We start from the raw sequence: 21,069 nt of genomic DNA, 5'->3' as shown, positions 1-21,069 counted from the left end.
GGCATTGCATTTGGGATGGCTGGCCAGCGCTCCTGTGCTGTTTGGGGAGGTGCTGTGGGAAGCAGAGCCGCTTGTGCCCGTGCCAGTGGAGAAGACCCGTGGTGAGCTGGTGGTGGCTGCACAGCCACACTCCTCTGCCTCTCAACACAGGCACAGAGTGAAGTGGGATCTGGCTCAAGATCCCTTTTCAAATGGGAATTGGCTTAATATTTTTGTCCTGTTCTTTCTTAAGCTGAGGGAGCAGTGTCAGAATTTGAGCAGTGCAGAGGAACAGATAGTGATAGGAAAAAATAAATGGGGAAAAAGCATTGGATAGAGGTGATGTGGGGGGGCAAAGGGAAAGAACATCCAGTTTCCATTTCTTTCAAAGGCCAGAGATGTGTCTTTCATTGCTGAGATATTTCTCCCTTTCTTACTGTTATTATTCCCCCCATGTCTTCACTGCTAGCAGTAGTGGCAGCTTTGAAATAGCTATAAAAATTGGTATATAATAAAATTCCTCTCTTTTGCTTGAACTATGTGTTCCAGGAAAAAAAAAAAAGCCAGTTCTCCAGTTTCCTTGCTAAGTAAGAACATCAAAATTAAATCTGATTACTGATACATTATTAGTTTCATAGGCATGTTAGCTTGGGACAAATAAAAACATCATTTTAATTTTCTTTATACTGTGATTTTTTTTGTGCATCTGAAGTCTTCATTTCAAAGAAAGAAAATTATTTTAGGACGACTACATTCTAATCAATATGCCATGTAATTGAGATTTACAGGTTTTTTATCTTCTTTTTCAGTTAACTTTCCAGACATTAAAACTCTCTACAGATGCAAAAATCGATACACATAACCCTGAGTTATTTATAATTCGAGAGAATACCCTAACTGTAAGTGATAGATAAGTATATTTTTTCAACTTCTCTTTTATTGCATTAAAGTGATAATATCTAATTTTCAGTGTCCTTTAGGAGTACATAGCAAATTACAAACTTTGATGACATTTGATTATGTTGAATTAATGTATCCTTTTGGCTATATAATATCTCCCTTAAGTTACTCAAATGTTTTCATTTCAGCCAACTGCTATATAAACAGACTTAATCAAAATCTGTAGATCTCAAATAGATTGTAGGACTATCAGCAAAACTCAGTTAGAAATTTCAGAAATTCATTCAACTTCCTGTTCGTAAAAGATCAAAATTTTGACTTCTTTTCTGCAGTGGAATTAGTTGTTGTAGATAAATGAGCTCTGGGTAACATTTTTGCAAATCTCATTTATAGTCTTACTTCTGTAAGTGTATTTGGTTTGAAGTTTGTGGACAGATGTTTGGCACAGGTCTCCAGCAAATATACTTAATCTGATTTGTAAAAGAATGTGTAATGTTGGGTTTTTTTGCATTTGGAATGGCTGTCATATAGACAATATGGACACAGCTAATCTCAAGAAAGGTCTCCAGACCACCACTGTATTAGTGTAGAATCCTTCTCCCAAGGTTACCATCTGCTATACAGAAACATAAACAACACTTGAAGAATATATTAGCATTGTGGTGCTGTTATATAAATAATAAAAAGATACCTTGTTCTCTTGGCCTATCTAAAGATAGATTTGCAATACTAAGTTTAGATTTATTTTTACAGGATTTATCAGCCTCTTTTATCCATGAAAATAACTAAGGCCATTGAAAACCAACATACAAGTTTGTAAGAGAGTCAAACACCTGTGAGAATGTGTAGCATAGCCTGTTCACAGGCAATGGAAAATTCAGTTAAATTAAATATGTATGAAGACAGTATTGATTGATCTATCTCCATGGGGAAGTAAGACCATAATTCAATACTATTTTTGTCATTGTTTTCTCATGAATCACTCCATTCTTGTGAAGAGCCTCTGAATAGACCCTTTTGTATTCAGGGAAACCTCCAATGCCTGAAGAACCAAAGGGAATGTATGTATAGTTCTGGAAATAATGCCATGTTTTTGCAGAAAAGTTACATGCCTGTATTTTAAGTGTGCTGAATGCCTCGGCTTTGTGGCATGGTAGTATTTCTGCTAGGAGATGAAATTCATTGATAGACAATGCAAATATTCCAATTAATTGCACAGGCTTTTTAAGTAGCTCATAAAGCATGTATTTCTAGGTGTTTTTCCACAGTTGGAGCATGATGTGGCCAAATCTGCATTACCACTGTTTCTGTTGGTGATTTCAGGAGAACCAGAATTTAATTATTCAGATCACTGTTGATTAAGTCAGTTGACAAATTTTAATAAAAGGTAATTCCTCAGCCATTGAAACATCTGCAGCTGGGAATTTTACAGCAGTGCAGAAGTGGCTGAACAGACCCTGAAAGTTATCCACAGGGCTCCTAAGAAACATGGTGGCTTTTGGGGAGGCTTACAGCCTGATCCATACTCGACAGCCTCTCACCCTGTGCAAAGTCTAGGAAAATGTGCCAGCTGGTGGAGGCACACTCTCCCTAGGGCAGACAATTTCCTTTCACACTTCAGTGATGGAGTCATTACCCATCACTGCATGTACTACTTGGCTGGTCAGCAGTGATAGCCAGACTTTGCCTTTCATGCTTCCTTGGGAACAGGACAGTGCAGAGGCAATCTGAGTTTATTTCCCTAGTTACCCTGTTATTTTCGATGGAGGTGGTAGGATTCATCCAACTTAATATTTACATTAGGCATCTACATCAGAGTTAGCCCTTCTATAAAACTTAATCAGTTGAAAAAATAGGTATTTCTGAGATGCAATCCATCTAGTTTTAAAGACGATAATTAAAACAAGTAGGATGAATTAGGCTCGAAAAGCTCCTACACTTTTCCATTGGAAGCCATTTCCATTGTGAATATAACACTAGATGAGGTGAATCCCAGCTGTGGTGTCTTACTGACCACAGTTTGACTTCAGGGAAGATATGTATTCTTAGGCATCAATTTACCTCTCCCAACAGTGCCACTTAATTAGTAATCTAATGGAGAAAGCACTACTAGGCAAACTGCACACATATATGAGACTGGCTCTTCAGTTTGGATGAGCTGGCTTGCTCTGTGGCCAAATGAATTAACATTGCCTTGTGATGCTATGTGGGGAAGCTGCTTAGGTATCTGCATAAAAGCTTTCAGATTTTTTTCCAAGCTGGAAAGGACTGCCAGCTGGAGGACAGAACATTAACCTGCTATAACCATCTTTATGGTCATTTAGTTAGGAAATACACAAAGCCCGCTTGCCTCAGTGAAATGAATACACATAGCCACACCTAGCATAACATTGAAGCCTTCCAGCAGAAATTACTTAAATCACTGAGATGTCAGTCCAGTGCAAGTTTCCCAGAAAGCTGAAGATTAAATTACACCAGACAAATGTGCTGAGCAAGCAACCCTGAGAAAATAAACCAACGTGACTTCTTTTATCATGTTTCAGGAAGGAAAAAACCTTAATGCTAAATGTATGTCATTCCAAGATTAAATCCAAGGATTTGACAGTTCATAAATATTACAGCAATATCTCCCTGAGCAACTATGTTATACGTAGCTGTATAGATGGTCATACTCAATCCTACTAGATAGGGTATCACCTGAAAACTAACTTCCAGACACAGTATGCTGTTCTGGGAGCTCTCTGGTATTGCTTGTAGTTCAGGAAGCATAGGTGTGCTAGAAACACTGCTGTTTGACTCATACATCTTACAGCAAAGTCATGCAGTTGACTCAGGAGAACACAGATTAACAAATTCCTAGTAGTTTCCCACAACAGGTAGGAAAAGCAAAGGAGACAGAGGTACCTGCCCAGCAGGAGGGGAGAGATTTCAGCAGACACAGTGAGTGCATGATGCTGTCTGGCTTCCATGATTAGTGTTGCCTCCTACAGCTGCTCACCACACATAACAGGGTCTGACAGTGCTCAGTAAGAAGTACTAGTTCTCCAGCTGATGCAACAGAAGTCTGTTTTGAGCAGATGGGGTTCTACACCAGGCTGTTCCTTGCCAGCATGTCTGGTTTACCTACTGATGGTGTGTCCGCGCACTAGGGGAACAACTCTGAAAGACCTCCTGTTACTGGAGAGGCAGGAAGTTGGCAAGAAGAGATTGCTTCTCTGCCTGTTGTGTACAACCATCAGTGATGAGGGCCCTAATCCTTAGCTGGCAATGCCATATGCCATGATGGTGCAACCAAGTACCTGTGAAAGTGCTATAACCAGGTAGCAGTGAAAAGGCTGTAGTTGCCTGGTGTGTTCCAGTCAGTGATCCTAGAATGTGTGCAGTCCCACTATTCTTGATTAGTCAGGTATTTGGTTTACAAATCCTACTTTATGTGCAGTTAATGTTAACCTTTGACGCACAATCCCTCTGTTTTCAGATCCCAGTTACAATAATGAAGCCAGATGAGAAAGCTGAGATACCAGTTGGTGTTGTGATTGGCAGTATTTTGGCTGGACTCCTCTTGCTGTTAGTATTGGTTGCCGTTTTGTGGAAAGTAAGTAGGTGTTTATATTCTTAAAAAGAAAACCAGTAAGGGATAAACACATTTAGGCTATTTTCTTTGCAATCTCTCTTCTCTGGTGCTGAACAAAACTGCACATGTAGTTTGGTGGGATGAATAATATTGCATTGTCATTGTGCCTTCAGTGGGAGCCTTTAGAATGGCTTTAAAAATCAAAATTCTGAAATGAGTCCCCATAGCATTAGCCAATGTGAAGATGATAAATGAGTTTCCAGTGCTTCAAAACAGGAGCTGTGGCGTTTACTTTTTTTCATTTTGACACTGTTTGCCTCCTTCCATAACTCTCCAGCTAGGCTACGAACTCCCATGATATTCCTGGTGGGCAAAGCTGGGGACTATAAGCAAGGAGGAGAAGAATATACACAGAACAGACAAAAAAAGAACAGAGAAGGGCAAAAAGTCATTTACAAAGGGTATCTAGCTTAAGGGGAGAGAAAAGTTTTTCTATATACCATGTGCTTGAAGGTCTCCTGGGCATACCAAGGCAGTATGGAGATGTCTGTATCTTGGTAAGGAGACAGCTGGCTACACAGCACTGCTGTTCTGGTGTTCAGTTGCACCAGGCAGGGTTTGAGGCCCAGGTCCTTTCATTTCACAGTTAGAAATCATCTACAAATCAAGCCTGTATATGTGTTTTATGTATTTCTACCATTACACTATTTAGCTTAGCTGAGAAATTTAATTATCGATGGCTGACTGTGATGTGGTATTGCTTCTGTACTTTTTACAGCTCGGCTTCTTCAAGAGACAGTATGAGAAAATGACACAGGATATAGAAGATGTTGATGAAATTGCAGAACTCACAAAGGACAAAGACTGAAGAAGATGAGTTACGGGGATAAAGAGAGGAGATCTGAGCCACCAACAGTAGTTGTGATCAAGTCAGTTCTTCAGCTGGAGTGCCTTAAAACTTAGTAACATTTAAACATTTTTAATGAAAGTGTCTTTTTATAGATGAAAATATTTTACAGATTCTACTCTATTATAAGAGTAACTGCAGGACAGTTTGTGTTTTTCAAAAATGATTTATAATGCCTTTTCTTATAAAGTTTTGCCTTTCAAACAAACTTAGCCCTTAGAACTGGCAGGTCCGGAGTTTACAGTAACCTATTGTGCCAGCAGCCCTTCTCCTGATCCACTGCAGAGTGAAACAAGAGCAATTTATTTTGGATTATTGTGGAGCAGCATCAGTTCATAATTCAGTTGACAAGTACCATATGTGTAAAGGACATTTTCTATTAAGTTGATGATGAATGTGTGGTGAATACTGCTTCCAGACTGGGAGAAGAAAACTCATTTTTTTGTTGACTAGCTCATTGTTTTAGAGAAATAATTTGCACCAACTAACTGATCAGTCTTAACTGATCTATAAAGTGGGAGCTGCATATGAAGATGTCTGTCTGAGTGCTACAGGACAACTGGATGGGCAAACTGTTCCAAAAGTTCACCATATTCCTTGCACTAAGGTCACAACTAAATTACTGAAATACGTTGTTTTGGGGAAGTATTGCCAAATGATATGTATAACTGCCGCCTTCTCTCCGAGAAGAAAATATGAATTTCATAATCACTAACAACATGTTCTCTGCAATGCTCTAATTGATTTTCAGATTTCATGTTGAGAAGCACTACCACTAGTGTTACGCTGGGCTTTATGCTCACAGTCCCTCTGACACCAGTTTAGCTTTTGATGGAAATAGGGAAGACAGTCAAGATCTTGCCTTGTATTCTGTACTGAAAGATTCTGCAAGACTAAGAGCATGCAGTGAACTAAAGGGGATGATGACTAAGGAATGCACATCAGGGCAGAGGGCAGTGAAGATCTAAGCTCTGCAAATTGTATACTGCACGTTTCTTTAGCATCTCAGTGCCCTCCAGGAGACCAAAGTTCAGTATGACCTCCTTTACCTGTCACATTTTATTTGGTCCCAGGTGTTCATGTCTTGATTAACTTATATACAGTAAAGTACTGTAGTGCTCTGGAAGGAGCTCTAAGCACAACACTTGGGTGACTTTCTATTGGCTACATGCCTAAAGTTTATCATATGCCGTTACACTGCCTGATTTTAATGAAAAGGCCCACGCTGTTAGACTGCTAACAGTCAGGGGAACTGGCCTTTTGGCTCCCTTTCTCTCATGGCTGGCGGTTATGCTCATAATAGATAGTAAGAGAAGATCTGTGTTATGTCCTTATGTCCGCTGTCATGCAAGTGAGATATTGTTTCCAATTCAAGGTGATTTACTTGGAGAGTGAAGCATTTAAATGTGCCTGATGCAGAACATGAAGTCATGTTTTCTTTCTCCCAAAGCTAGATTGTAATTATATTTAGGCACCTTTCAGATTATTTTCTGAGAGACTCTTCAAAACCTAGGCTTGAGCACATTTGAAAGTTTTACTCTGTCCTTTTTAATCAGTAATCAGTCAGGAGCCAACCATCTCTTTGGCAAATAACAGCATCATTTGCAGTGGCAGATGGAGATGGATTGTGCTCAGTATAGTTTTGTATGTGTTTTGGATTTATTTTGTATCTATGAAATGTTACATTTTAGGGTGGAGGTTTTTCTACATTCTGAAAAACAATCCAGATTCTGGTCTCGATTGTCAAATAAGCTGAGTTTGTGACCAAAATAATTATGTAAAAAGTGAAAGAAAGAAAAAAAAAGCGAAAGAAAGAAAAAAAAAAGCATAAAGGAAAAAGAATAAGCTCCTGACTTGTAACTCTGAGGGCAAATGCTCTGAAAGTAAAGATAAAAACTTGTCTGCCTCAATTCTTGTATAAACTTGTGAGGGAGAAAACAAAACCCTACACGTGTACGTGTGGGAAACTCCTACATAACCAGGGTCATGCACTCCAGGCCAGAGGGGAAATTTCACAACGCAGCAGATGGCAACATCTTTCATTTCTGGTGCTGCTTGTAAGGGAAATTCAGGCATTTGGCCAGATTTCCTTCTTCCACCTTTGGTGGGAGGTACAGGTCAATATCTGACATCCAGCGTCTTTGGGGATTTACAGTTTATCAATTAGGTAGCAATTATTCAGTTCACTTGTCTTCACTGCGTTTTGTTTTGTCCCAGACAACAGGATTTCCCCCCAGCCTGGACATAATACTTTTTCCCAAAATAAAGGGAAGGCATAGCAAGGGGTGAAGTTTTTGTATCCTAACCACTTCAAGTTACTAGTTTATTTTTCTTTTACAATTAATACTTAAATTGCTAATTCAGTTTTTGTAATGGGTGAGTTTATTGCACTTTTAAGTTGGCACAGCCACAAATAATGCTGGAAATATTATGTATATTTTGTATTATAGGCAAGGGGTTGGGTTTTGGGTTTTTTAGTTTTACTTTTTTAAACCAGCACATTACAGGTGAAATAATATTCTGAAATGTTGAGCTTCAGCATGTGCTTCTGTTTTTGCTTGCAGCAAGAGAAGTCAGGAATACCTTCAGCAAACTCAAGTTATATGTGATTCTGGTCTTGAAATCTAGCTGCTGACTTCTTGAACTACTAGAATCAAGTCCAAAATCACAGTTAGTTTCATATGAGCCTATGTATAGATTGGGGATGTACACCAGAATTTATAAGCAAGCTGACTTCTGAAAGCTAGCATGTAAGCTCTATGAGAGCATGGACTGTATCACTGTGGTGCCTGCCTGAGGGCCTAACAGTGTTACTCCAATAAAAACAAGAATACTGCTGAACACAGACTCGTGTATTTTTAAACAGCACCCTAAAGAGAAGAAATGCTACTGAAAAAGCACTACGTAAAATAGAGCCAAATATGTCTTTGTTCCAGTAGCACACAGTGAAAACTCTAAGGGGACAATGACTTTGCTGGGTATACAAAGAACCTACACTTGAAGTCTTGTAGGTTATAACCATAACACTACCAGTAAGTTATATTGTAGTGTAAGTAAGTCCATTCTTATTAGTGCAAAATATCTATATTTGAATAGCTCTGGCTGAATAGTTGCTGTTAAAACCTTACCATGCTCAGGACTTCCTATAAACATGAGGTTATCATCACTGGCATGTAAAATTACACCATATTCTGTGAGTCTTATGCCTTGCACTTTATACTGTGTACAGAATGGATCAACAGGAGCATCTCCTGACACCAGCTCTGGCTACTCCCCAGCAGATGGAGTACAGTGGGAAAGGAAGAGAGGGAGGAACTTGGCTGTGAACAGAAGACAGTCATGGCAGTGACCACCTGAAAACTAGCCACTTGCACAGAGGTTTCTTTTTTTTTGCACTTTCAACTCCTCCATACTTTTAACAGTGGTACATAAACATTCAGACTACCAATTTTTAACACTTCCATAATACAGAATCAGATGACCCTAATCTTAAGGCACAAAACTCCATCTTCCACCAAGTGTCAGTGTTCTGCAGAACTGAAAGCCAGTTTCTTTATAGACTGACTTGTGTGTATTCACTTTCATATCCAAACTGAGGTACAACAAATGCTTTCGATTTAAAGACTAAAGAAAACAAAGGTATGAAAATGTATCTCAAAATCTATCACTAATTGCCTCAACTTTTTATTGTCTTTAAATAAGATAGTAAAGTGTACATAATTTTAACAGCCTTATAATCACTTGAGTTCTATCTTGTAAGTCACCTTTCTGCCCCCATTTACAATCAATTACTTCACTTTGTTAATAATTAGTTTTAGCATTTTTTTTAGTGTTTTTGATGGAGCAAATGAACACATTTGTCAATAAAACTAAAAATTCCTTGAGCAGCTCTGGGGAAAGTGAGCTAAGAGAAAAGCTAAAAATCTAGCAATCTAAAGGTTTCATTCCTGAGTGTGACAGTGGCAGTTCCATGACTGACAGCCGAAGAGAGCACCGGTGTTTGCCGGTGCAGCCAGCACCTGGGCAGACTGGGAGCTGCTCGTCCGAACAGCCGTCTCTCGGCTGCCATCTCCTGGGTAGGCTCCTTATAACACAGGCATCCCCCAACATTTCTTTCATGGCAATCCATCAGCTACTGTTTTTATAGTATGCATCAGGCTGAGCTTCTCTTGAGAACTGAATGAAACACCAAAATCAGGAATGGCAAATCCTAAAATAAAGCAATGCTGGTGTATGCCTGTTCTGTGAGACAAAGTGATCAGCATATGCATATTGAAATGTTGCCAGCCAAGACCAAGACATTTTTCAGGACATTTTTCTTGCCCTTTCATGAACACTCCTCATCTGGCAGAACTCTACAGGAGTCACAGGATGACCCTTTGATTTGCAGGAACACCTGGAGTCACTGCCACTGCAGCATGCTGTGACATAGCTGGAAGAACCACAGAGCAGTGGGATTATCCTCTCCTATAGCCGTGGCAGAGAAACAGCTGGATTCATCCCAGAAAGTCAGGACTGCATTGTATACTGGTCGGCAGCTGCCTATCATCCCACTCAGGGATCTCACCAGAACACAAGATAACAGTGTAGTCCTGCATGTGCAGAAAGCAGAACTCAAGATAGCAGTGTAGTCCTGCATGTGCAGAAAGCAGGATATGTGCAGGCACATCTTTCCCTGACAAAGAGTCAGACACAGCTGGGATTCATCTCCTGGCCTAGAAATTTGGAAGCACTTCTTGGTCACTCCAGACACAGCCTTAGGCAGCTATCTCAGAACAGAGTTATTCGTCTTCTTATGATATCTCCCTAGCAGGAAGGGTAGCGCTACAGAGGGAGCCAGAACACCGAGCTCAAGAGTGTGAACTTAAAATTTCAGTGAGATACATTTTACCTCTTAGTTATGCACATCATCCCTCCTAGGGGCATTTCCATTTTGCTGTTAGATGCCAGCTGAAGAACCCAAAGTTACACAAGACAGATACATCATTGTTCCAGAACAAAGCAGTACTTGCCTCACGCACAGCTAGGGACACAAAATGACATTTCATTGTTTTGACCATGGCAGTGTACACACATTGTAACACTCAGCTGTGACTCAGTACAACATCTCTTCCATTCATTGTTCCTGGTCACTGTGGGGAAGTACACAATTATTCTTTTTCTTCTTTTCTGCACCCTGCTTCCCAGCTGCATTGCTGATGGGGAAGGTGCACTTAAGGTCACCCTGGAGAAATATTCCAGGAGACTGCAGCACTACAAAGGAGCCCCAAGTACAATTTGTTCTAAATATCAACATTTTTCTGTACTAGAGTATGACACCAGTATGCAACTACTCCATAGGTTTTACTTCATCTATAAACCATCCACTACAATGCAAGCTAGTTGTTTCTTTTTGTGAAATTAATACACTAATTAGTTGCATGGTAACAGCAAACACAAATGTGGAAAAATGAACACCAAAATGGGAAATTTGTGTAGTTCTTTATTTTCAAAGAACAAAAATAATTATTTGACAGAGGAAGAAATCTGTACGCAGGATTATGTACAATTCCTGGTAAAAATGACATTCAAATAGCAGAAGGCTTCTCTGCAACCTCCAAAGCAAATGACAATTCAACCTTGAACTTACTCAGCTCTGCCTAGATAATAAGGCCCACATGGCTTTGAGGCTGCATATGTACACACAAGGGACAGCTGCTGTCCTGCAAAGGAAGGGCTTACTTGCTTCCATTGAGGAAAGTGCATCAGTAAGTTAATAAGCACAGTTCAACTATGCTTCTGCCTGAAGCTGTATGTTTCATTGGAGTTTACTTAATCCAAATACTGTAACCATCACCAAGTATTAAAACAGTGGGATGACTTTGGGGGAAAAAGATCACCACCTATTTTTCTCCTTTTATTTTGTGCAGCTAGCAGCTGTTTGTAGATTCTTACTGCAGACACAATGAAACTGATTATACAGCTGAGGCTTAAGTGTTGTGTAATTATATATAAACTTTAGCAAATAATTTTACTTTATGTCATTTCCTTTCCTTTATATCTATCTTGTCTACATTGATGATGATGACTAGATAAAACTGCCCCTCAGCATTAGTAAAAATGCCATACACAACAGGACTTTGAACTCAGCCTCCAAACACTATCACGGCACAATACAATAATATAAATAAAAATATCTTACACAAATGAGCAGCCCATTGTTTCCAGTGGAATCACAGGTATATTATGTCAGTCTTCTTCTCTTTTAACTAAGTTTTGAAACAGTAACAAGAGAAAAACTGCATCAAAATCACCAATGTGATTATAAATGCATACAAAAGCTGCAAGAAGTTCAAGAGACTCACTTTAATTTGAAAAATTAATCCATTTGATGAGTTTGAATCCTAATATGTCTAAAGTCAAACTACTAAAACTGATTTCGCTTATAGTTGTCTATTTGTAATAATAGCTATCATTTTTTTTTCTGCAGCACCATACAATTACATAGCCAAAAAAAGCTCCTTCAAAATTAAACGTCTAGACATCATCAAGTAGTTACAGGTTTGCGTGTTATTGCTAATGCAAGTTTGCTGCTGGTAAAGTATTAGATCTAACTCTGAATCAAGGTCTCTCCATATTTTTTTAATGCAATGGACGTGCAGTATCATCTGCACAGTAAAAATGTTTCTGTGAGACAGAGCTACTGGAACATAACCACTACTAAAAAGTTAATAACTCTGGGGTATAGTTTATATTTTCTTCTCTGTACCAAAATGTGTAATCTACTTCAAGTAGCTTTCATGTTACAAGAATGTCAAAACAGCAGAAAGCTTGCAAACCGATTCTACAGTAATATAAAATTAAACTACTCAGGACTTCTTCTAAGATTAAAAAAAGTTGTCCTGTTGTGACCTCTCATGCAGACAGTAAACACAGACTACCAAAGCAAAGGCATTAAAGCAGTATAGATCACAGAGGACTAATCACTTTGCAACCACGAATTTTAGGGGAGATTCTTTTAAAAACGTGCTCTGTGTTCAAATGCGCAAAGAGATTTCAAAAGAGAGTCAAGAACACTTCAAACCCCTAATTATTACTCATTCATTTCATCCAGTCCTAATTAAATTAAGACTGAAGTGTCTGTTACAACTGCTTAAAACATATATAATAGATTCTCTGTAAAAAACAATTCAAAGCTAAACCAGCATATGCTTATTAGGAACAGTAACACTTTATTTTTAAAAGACTACCAGTTATTTTTCTGAACTTGCCCAAAAGCATTCCTTGTTTTCTTTCCAAGAATATTCGTCCTCATAAATCTCCTGCAAAAATAAACAAAGAATGGGAAATACTGCAGGAGTCTGCTTCATACAGCCACAAGCCAGGCCAATCAACTCAACAGCCATCCTGCCATTATTTACTGACCACAAAAGGACTACACACTGCTTGGCTGGCAAAGAGAAAAGAAGGCAGCATCCTTAGAACAAACTGACTTACAGGTGGGCAGATGCTGAACCTTGGGCTGAGGCCTACTAAATTTAGAAGAGCCCATCTATTGAAGTCAATTCAAGAAAGAGATCTAGAAGAAATAACGTCAAAGATGTGCAGGGTACACAGAACTCGTGTCTGAAACTGCCCTTTTTACATATTGCCATGGTAACCTACGGTATCATAATTCTCAGGAGAGTATTTAAGTGTATACAAAATGTCAATGTTATAAAAATAAAAATTACAACAACAAACATATTATTAAGTATTAGATTTTCAGGACAGACTGGACTACCCAGCAGCAGTCCAGTCCTAAGCAGTGAATTCAGCAGGGCTCTGAGGCCCTGATTATTCTTTCTCAGAACACAGAACTCCAGCCTCCTGAAAGAGGTGTCAGAACAGTAGAGCAAAGCAGAGAACGTCACTGTTACCACAAGTCAAGTTCTGCCCAGGAGAAAAGGCAGAAGTAATGCTCATTACTTACATGAAACACTGCGGTTATACAGTGATGCTCTTTCTAGATCTGAGCTGATCTCTCCACACATTCTTGTGTGCCCATACTAGCTTTGGGACTTCTGCTCACCCCTTCATTGCATGCTGTTGCCTAATGCTTCGTGCTTTCTCAAGGCCACAGGGATGTGGAGGAAAGAGAAAGACAAGAAATGCCACTTCTACTTGCAAACTGCAACGCTGTTCAAAGCAAAGCCAACTCAAAAGTTCTTCCACAAGCCTGTGCAAAACTGAGCTTTGCCACTCCTAAGTGGAGAGCTCAGAGCTCCTTCCCTTTGACCACAGGATGGTGTTAAAAGTAAGAGGAGCTGGATGGTACAGGCAAGGCAGGGCCTTCCAGCTGTCCAACCTGCCACAGATGGGCCTGCCGGCATTAGAGGAAACTCAATGGTGGCAGACACTGGCATCTCATCACAACCCATCAGGATCAGCTGCTGCCTGTACTACTTCAGCTCTTTTCCTTAAGAGCAGCAGCAGTCTTTAGTCCAGCTGTCTAAGACTATGGCACAGGCCTAAATTAACATTTCTCCCCAAACATACCTTTTTCCATATGGGGACAGATGCTTTTAAGGTGTTGATGCAGTACATTACGGCTTCAAGGGATTCTGCTCTGTGTGGAGAGGAGACTGCAATAATTACACTTGCTTCAGTTATTGGAACGACACTAAGGAGAGAAGACGAACAACAGCAGCTTTAGCTCATGTTTAACATCAAGAGCACCCAGAACTTGTGGCCATGTCACGTCAGTATTCTGGCCACACGCTCTCCTGACTCATTCATACTGAGGAAGTGTCAAGCCATGTCCAAAAGATTATACACTTTTTAAAAGAAAGCAAGCCACAACCAAAATCAGTACCAGATGTGAGAATTCCATGCTTTAGAATAAATAAACCCACCAGACACAGGCTTTTTTCTTCCATTCTTCCTTTTTTTTCTTTTTCTTTTTTTTTTTTTTTTAATAAAGTCTGTGGAATTAAGAGGAGAAAACTGCTAACTTGCAAAAGGCACAGGAAATCAGTAACAAGTTAGGAACAGCCAGTTCTTATCTGAAAACATAAGAAAACATCTTGGTTTGTCCAAGAATTCATGAAAGAAAAAATTAATTGCCTCAAACTATGCAAATTTTGCAACGAAACTTAATTTTTTACAAATTCTGATTTCCTGCTTGGTGTGTTGCTTTCCAAACTCAACAGAAGTATCACAAAGATTTGTTTTGCTCCTCAGAAGGGTAGTACCAAAAGCTGTCTCCCAACATTCCCTCTATAGTAAGTCTTCTCTGGCAGATAGTTGATAGGAAAAATCTAAGCTTAAATGCTTTGAGCTGTCCTCAAGAGAAACTCTCTGTTGACTACAGAGGAAATTTAAGGAAACTACCCCTCAGACCTAATATTACCCTTTGCAATCACCTCCTAAGCTCCTTCCGTTGAGAGAAAAGGAAACAAGCATTTGCAGCAGACTCTGCAAATCCTGCAAGTTTCAAGTGAGAAATCTGATGAACAGTGAAGGCTCAGATTATGTCAGACACTAGTATCCCATGTTCAGAACACAACAGATAATACTTTGCCAAGACTCAAAGAGTAGGAGGCTCTCCAGCAAGCATTGCTGTCAATTACCATGCCTCTCCCCTCCCCATGGTCTAAGCTTTCAGGTTGCGTATGGCATAATTTTACTTCAGTCTGACAGCAAGAATATTCTGTGGCAACTCAATGGAAAAGAGAAGAAAAAAAAAAAAAGTGCTGCCAACTTCACATCCTTAAAAAGGCAAAACAAACCAACAGCCTCCCCTTCCCTGGAATGAAATCTCAACCCCCTGTCCCCACTTTCAAACCGCCACACCAGCATCAACGATCCTGCAGACTAAATGTGGACTCCAGCAATACACACATTTTTGAATAGATGACTTCTGAAACTTCAGTCTGCAGCGAAAGTTTGATCCTGCAGCCAGTTTTGCTGCACTACAGTTTATAAAGACGCCTGCACGTCCTGCAACTATGTAAGCACAGCCATGCACAAGACAAGGATTAGTATTCCACTTGCAGAAGGATGGAATCTGGCCATACGTACCCAAGTCTATGGTGCACTGCAATATGTTTGACTGATGGCCATTTCTGTCTAATATTTCTGCAGATTTTCTTTATTTCGGTCTCTGCCATTGAAATATATGCTTCGTATTCTAAGTGAATCACTTTCTTCCCTTCAAAATTATTTCTTGTAATACCTAAACACAAATGATTTATCAAACAAAAGCAGTGAGGAAATAAATACTAATATTTATAATATATATACTACATTACATATTTATTATACAATTATATATTATATATAAATACTGCATAAAACCCAGGATCTTCTGCTACAGTCAAGGTCAGCACTGTCCAAATATAAACAACCTTCCATTGTCATGGCTGTTTAAAGGGATTCTTCAAACAAGAGAAGTCTTTAATATAAAATAAAGAACTTAGTTCATGCATTATAGAAGTCTGCAGTTTGTAACGCCAGAGGCTTAGATATCTTCTGTGGTGACTGCTAAGCTGTTATTACTCCATTTGCACATGCAATGTTTAAGTGCTCAGTATTTAGGGGCACAGTAGCACTAAGGTTTAAGCACAAAGGGGTTTCAAGACCTGTAGCATGAACATGAAGCAACAGGACAGAGCTATCAGCCTTGACCTTCACCAGCCCATGGGTGAAGTACTTTCAACCAAGATCTGAGTTGCAGGAGCTTTCATACAGCTGTGGACCTGTGGTTTCCATAGCCACAACATCACACTTCCCACCTTGAACAAGCTGTGTCCAAGAGGATGGGGGAATTGCTCCCAAGCAGTCCTGTACTCCAGAGCTGCTGTTCTGTTCAGCCCTAGAACAGCCACACCTGCAGGGAAGCTTCTCACCACTTTGTCCAGTGCAACTGTTCAGGAGCTGCCATGGTGTTGTTCTAAATTATTCAGAACATGTTTTCTAAACATCCTGGATTCAGTCCAGGAATGTATTTATTTGAGAAGCACAAGTTTGGGGTGTGGACAATCTAGGTTCCATTTATTACACTATTAACAGACCCAGAGACCCCACTCAGCAATATTAAACTCACCAATGAACAGTGACACTGCCCCACAGGATGGTGAAACGACCAGTTCTGACACTTCATCTACAGAGAGCTTTTCAGACTTTAGCTTGATAAAATCTTTTGGCACATCTTCATTTTCATCCATAGCTCACTAGAAAAGCTGAAATCAAACAGACTGTTGTTTTTGGCGATACTAGCACTGGCCAACTGCCTTTTATCCAGTTCTGATGCCCCAATTCATGCAGAAAACACACGCCACCTACTTCCTCACCCCAAGAGATCAGTCTCCATGGGAAATTCTCCGCAGACTTGCTGAGAAAATATTAAATGGAAATATCAAGCAATGACCTGGTTTTTAATGCATACAGGCTCCTTCCTGGTAGGAAAGCCTGTTTCAGTTGGATGAAACTAAAACTACGCTGAGGCCCCAGTGTGACAGTACAATCAACCAGCATGGACCACTGTGCTAGTAAATCTGTGGTAAGATTGTCAGCCCCTCCTACCTATCTTATTCACAAATCAAACACAGTTTAAAACAGAGATTTCTGATAAAAAGATATTAGAGTTCTAATCCTGAAGTTCAGTATGTTTTCTGGGACATTCAGGTCTTCATACTGTCAGTCTGTTTCAGTGACACAGGAGACACTTCCAATTTCTCTGCACAGAAACCAGTCATCAGTTCATCTAAGAACAAAGAGAAGTATTTTGAGCAGCAGCAATGGAACAAGCTGCAGTAAATACATGGACTGGCACTTGAAAGCAGGGAAAGAAACGAAGCTATTCTGAAGACACCTGTTCCTTAGACAGAAAAAAAAAACACTTTTTTTTTTTTTACACAGCAGTCAATTATTTTTCTGTATCATCTTTCCTGTTAAAAAGTGGCAGGAGGTTTTTCATTATTATCTTATTTGAGCAAGCTGGGTATCTACTGGCAGCCAGAAACAACTATGAAAGAATAACGAGACCTAAACCACAAATTCAAAACAATGCCTGACCTCTTTGGGAATTTTCTTCCATTTACTGCATATGTGTTAATCATTTATTGGTGCATCAGCTTACAGTTTCTGGTCAGCACAATGGTTCTCTCCAGCAGGAAAGGCAAGTTATGCTCTCAAAAGAGTACAGGGGTGCGGGGACAGAATTGCAATCACATCTCAGGACCTAAACAAAAAAAAAAAAAAATCGTAGGAACATTGCACAGAATCCATGACATATTTTAGTGTAAGATGACACTCCATAGCAAAGTAAGCAAGTGATACCTACCTAACAGAACCTGGGCAGATTCAGCCTCCACTAATTGGCGGGATGATGGCAACCTCGTCTCCAGGCTGCAGGACCAGGAGTTGATCTCCAAGAAGCACGTATTCCTGCTGAACAGCAAAAACCACTTGATCCCGGATGACAGCAAGCCTGAAGGGGATTGGCAGGAGCACAAATAGATTTCTAAATAGAGTGTTTGCATTTAACCATGAAATTTCATTAAACAACAAACTGGTGCACAGTCTAGGGCAGCTGAGGTAAATACTGCTGAGACTTATGCAACTCTGCCTCCGATACACTTTGAAAAATACAACACTGACCTCCTAACTCTTGGATTTTCTTCTGGTATCTGAGAAGAAACCAACTCAATATAATTTTCAGAAGTCAGGAATTGGATTTGTAAAAGGCCTATATCAGAACAAACCAATGTATACCAGACCCAATTCAGAAGCTTCAAACAAAGAGGAACGTAACTCAAGAAGCTGGCAACCATCCAGTTTGGGATTAGAAGCAAATGTACCCCTGATTCAGGCTGGCTGGACTGGGGCAATTTTCTTACATGGCAAGAAGCACCGTGGGATGCTGCTCATGAGATCTCTTGAAGATTCAGTGGTCAAAGAGTTGTTTTTGTCTAACCTCATACTTTATGAGGCTTCAGGTCTTTTGTACTTACAGGTCTGAAATTTGCTACTGATAAGGAGTGGCAACAGAACTAAGAGAGCAGAGATGGTGCATTTTCTGGCAGATCTTCCATGTATTTTCTAATTTCCTATCTGTGAGATGCTGCTGTGAGGCCACAGCTCTGAATACCAAGAGAGAGGGAGTTACTTTCATGACTAAATGCAATCACCCAGTGAGTATGAGGGCAACCCCAGTAAGACATCAGAAAAAAAATGCCAACCTTTTTCTTCAGAAGGTTCAGGAGTGATAACTGTTATTGTTTGAGACTACCCAATTTGTTACAGACACCAGAGAGCTGTATTGCCTAGAAACAAGTAGAAATGCCAAAAAAGTACAAATAAAAATAATCTTATTTTCTACCAGCCAGATAGACAAAAGTAGGCAAGGCACAAGCTGAACAAAACACAGTGGCACTGACTTAGAGGGCAGACTGAAGGCAGGGACTGTATAAAGTAAAGCAAGCCGCTGAGGAACTGAGCGCAACTATGGAACAGGAGTGCTCATTAGACGGATGGACTCTAATTAATGTCACTTGCAAGTTAATTCATTGTGGAAAATGGGTGGAACAGAAGAGCATTGTCAAGTACGCTCGCGCTGCAGTTTGAATATTCATTAGCAATGTGAATAGAAGTTTGTGGTCAATGCCCTACAATTATTTTGAGTTCTTCCAGAAAAGCTAGGAGCAGAAGCATTTTCTAAGGCCACTGTGAAGTGACTGCACATGCAAATGTACTGCCCCAAGTCATCATTCATAAATGGACAAAACTGACAAACTATGGGGAACCAACCAAAGGTGGTGCTGCTGCTGCTTCTGACACCACATTAATAAGCTGCAAAATAAAATTCCCTACTGCCTCCTCCACCAAAACACATTCAGTCTCAATTCTCTGTGAGGAAAGGGTCTCTGGTCTAACAATTGGTTAGAGCTTCTCTTTTGGAAACAGGTATCATTGGTAAATAATTTTTTTTCATAGCCTTTGAGACTAGATCTAATAAAGAATGGTGGTGCCCAAAGGAGGACTTTGGCACTTAAGTCCAAACTTAGGAAATTCCAGTGCATTCAACACTAAATCCCAATGACCTCAAATTCTGTGATACCTTAGATTTTTCTTTGCTACCCAGCCTAAAACAGTGTTGCACCTTAGTCTATCAGACTCAATAGGACTGAGCACCTTACCTCAGCCTTAACCTGAGGGTGGATTTCTGCCAGTGTTCCCAAAGGGCACCAGCACTGCAGAAGTCCTTACAGTGCACACCCAGTGCTCTCTCAGGACCAGACTCACTATGAAATAGAACTAATAGCATTGTTTTTTTCTTCAACCCAGAGGAGGTTGAAAGTGACTGAGCCTCTTCCCTGCATAAGGGTTGAGTGTCAGGGAGCCTGTGGCAGGGCTTCAGTTCCCTTCCTGACCTGTCTTCCAAAGTGTGCCATAACCTCAGACCAACAGCTGAGAGTACAGTTAAAAATAAGCGATTGAAAACAACACCTGCACATTATAATGAATTTCTTATTTATTGCCCTGGTTGTGCTTGGTCCCTCCTTCAGACACCTCACCTTCTCCAGAGATTAATAATACAGCTCAGGTGTTTTCACATGCAGCAGAATCACCGCACCACGGCTCTCCTGGGTAACAGGCCACAAGTCCTAAACTACCCCTCAAGCCCAGCTTTTGGGTACATTTATTTGACCAGGTCTTTACATAAGGTTACAGCATTTGCAACCAGACAAAACAGAAAGCACTCGCTGCAGGTTCCAAGAACCAGGTAAAGTCATTGTTTTCACGGTATCAAAGGACTGATGCATGTTTCAGCTCAACTCCAAACGCTGCATTTGTATTTCCCAAAAGCCGCAATCCCGTTAAATCTTGCCCCGCGGCAGCGCGTTCCCCGCGTACCTGGGGTGCACCCTGACGATCTCGTCCCAGAGCTGCCGCGCCGTGATCCGCCGCGGCACCGACAGCGTCTCGCTGCGCAGCCCCGCCAGCTCCGCGCTCCGGGCGAAATACAGCACCGACACCTGCCGGGAACACACCGGTCAATGGGCCGGGGCCTACTGGGAAAAAACGCTGTTGCTTATTAACTTAGCTGAAAACACCAAAGCAAACAACCGAAAGAGCAGGAGGAAAAGCTTTCCTTGGCCTCTAGTGCCGACAGCTCTGTCGCGGCGCTCCTGTCCCGGCTGCCAGGAGAGCAGGGAAAGGGCGGGGGGCGGTCAGTCAGCGCGGATCGGGGTTCAGCTCCCGCCGTCCAGGCCTCGCCCGCCCGGCGCCGCCGGGAGAGGGGGTGCGGGTGCCCCGCCGCTCTGCCCGGCTCCCGCCTTGCCTCTAGCCAGGCCCGCTCCCCAGGGGCGCCGGCAGGCTGCACCTACCTGGCAGCGCATGGAGCCCCCGTCCCCGGGCGGGCAGCCCTCGGCGGCGGGCTCGCACTGGCGCCTGCGCACGGAGGAGAGGCGCCAGGCCCGGACTGCCCCCTGCGGCCTGCGCCGGGAGCGCAGCGCGGCCGCGGTCCGGCGCTCTTAGGCCGGGCCTGGCCTGGCCTGCTGGGCCTGTGGGTGCGGCTCGTTCCGGGGCTGTTAGGCCGGGTGGGCTGAGCCGAGCTGAGCGCTGTGGCGTCGCTCAGGGGGCCTTTCGCCCGCATGGGTGGACAACGGAGGTGGGAAACAGCCCTGAGAGGACGGTGATGGAGCAAGGGGTAAAAGGCCATGGCCTTGCCTCTTGAATGCAGCAT

At 41.3% G+C, this 21,069-nt stretch overlaps 3 protein-coding genes across 14 annotated transcripts in view; 1 reads left to right on the top strand and 2 right to left on the bottom strand.

Annotated features, from left to right (window-relative positions):
- The window catches only part of ITGA2 (integrin subunit alpha 2), a 66,894-nt gene extending 58,693 nt beyond the window's left edge, over positions 1 to 8,201 (top strand). For both annotated transcript variants that reach the window (XM_065860275.2, XM_065860274.2), the window contains 3 exons: positions 789 to 878; positions 4,358 to 4,474; positions 5,232 to 8,201. In XM_065860275.2, the coding sequence (XP_065716347.1) occupies positions 789 to 878; positions 4,358 to 4,474; positions 5,232 to 5,321 (297 nt within the window). In that variant the 3' untranslated portion in view covers positions 5,322 to 8,201. The remainder of the gene's footprint in view (positions 1 to 788; positions 879 to 4,357; positions 4,475 to 5,231) is intronic.
- Positions 1 to 17,562, bottom strand: part of LOC136114756 (molybdopterin synthase catalytic subunit) — a 30,908-nt gene extending 13,346 nt beyond the window's left edge. For 3 of the 11 annotated variants that reach the window (XM_065860281.2, XM_071802428.1, XM_071802431.1), the window contains exons 1-4: positions 17,397 to 17,529; positions 16,426 to 16,561; positions 15,402 to 15,555; positions 13,878 to 14,001 (exon numbers count right to left, since the gene is read on the bottom strand). In XM_065860281.2, the coding sequence (XP_065716353.1) occupies positions 13,878 to 14,001; positions 15,402 to 15,555; positions 16,426 to 16,546 (399 nt within the window). In that variant the 5' untranslated portion in view covers positions 16,547 to 16,561; positions 17,397 to 17,529. Of the gene's footprint in view, positions 1 to 10,251; positions 10,384 to 10,822; positions 11,609 to 12,610; positions 12,662 to 13,877; positions 14,002 to 15,401; positions 15,556 to 16,425; positions 16,562 to 17,396 lie in introns of those variants that run through there. The other 8 variants (XR_011736565.1, XR_011736566.1, XM_065860277.2 and 5 more) reach the window with 6 other exon arrangements.
- Positions 17,400 to 20,849, bottom strand: MOCS2 (molybdenum cofactor synthesis 2). The gene is made up of 4 exons (XM_065860282.2): positions 20,711 to 20,849; positions 20,238 to 20,359; positions 17,665 to 17,811; positions 17,400 to 17,562 (listed from the first exon to the last, which is right to left on the bottom strand). Exons 1-3 carry the CDS (start codon positions 20,720 to 20,722, stop codon positions 17,685 to 17,687), a joined length of 261 nt encoding a protein of 86 aa, XP_065716354.1. The 5' UTR covers positions 20,723 to 20,849; the 3' UTR covers positions 17,400 to 17,562; positions 17,665 to 17,684.
- Positions 20,850 to 21,069: the final 220 nt, after the last annotated feature.

Source organism: Patagioenas fasciata, chromosome Z (assembly GCF_037038585.1).
Source record: "Patagioenas fasciata isolate bPatFas1 chromosome Z, bPatFas1.hap1, whole genome shotgun sequence".
NCBI classification, from domain to species: Eukaryota; Metazoa; Chordata; class Aves; order Columbiformes; family Columbidae; genus Patagioenas; species Patagioenas fasciata.
This window is presented reverse-complemented; position numbering and strand designations above follow the sequence as displayed.

Excerpts from the sequence above, each read along its gene's own strand:
- MOCS2 (XM_065860282.2), bottom strand. Across the intron at positions 17,812-20,237 it reads ATCGTCAGGGTGCACCCCAG|GCTTGCTGTCATCCGGGATC; the intron begins GTACGCGGGGAA and ends AATCCCCTTCAG.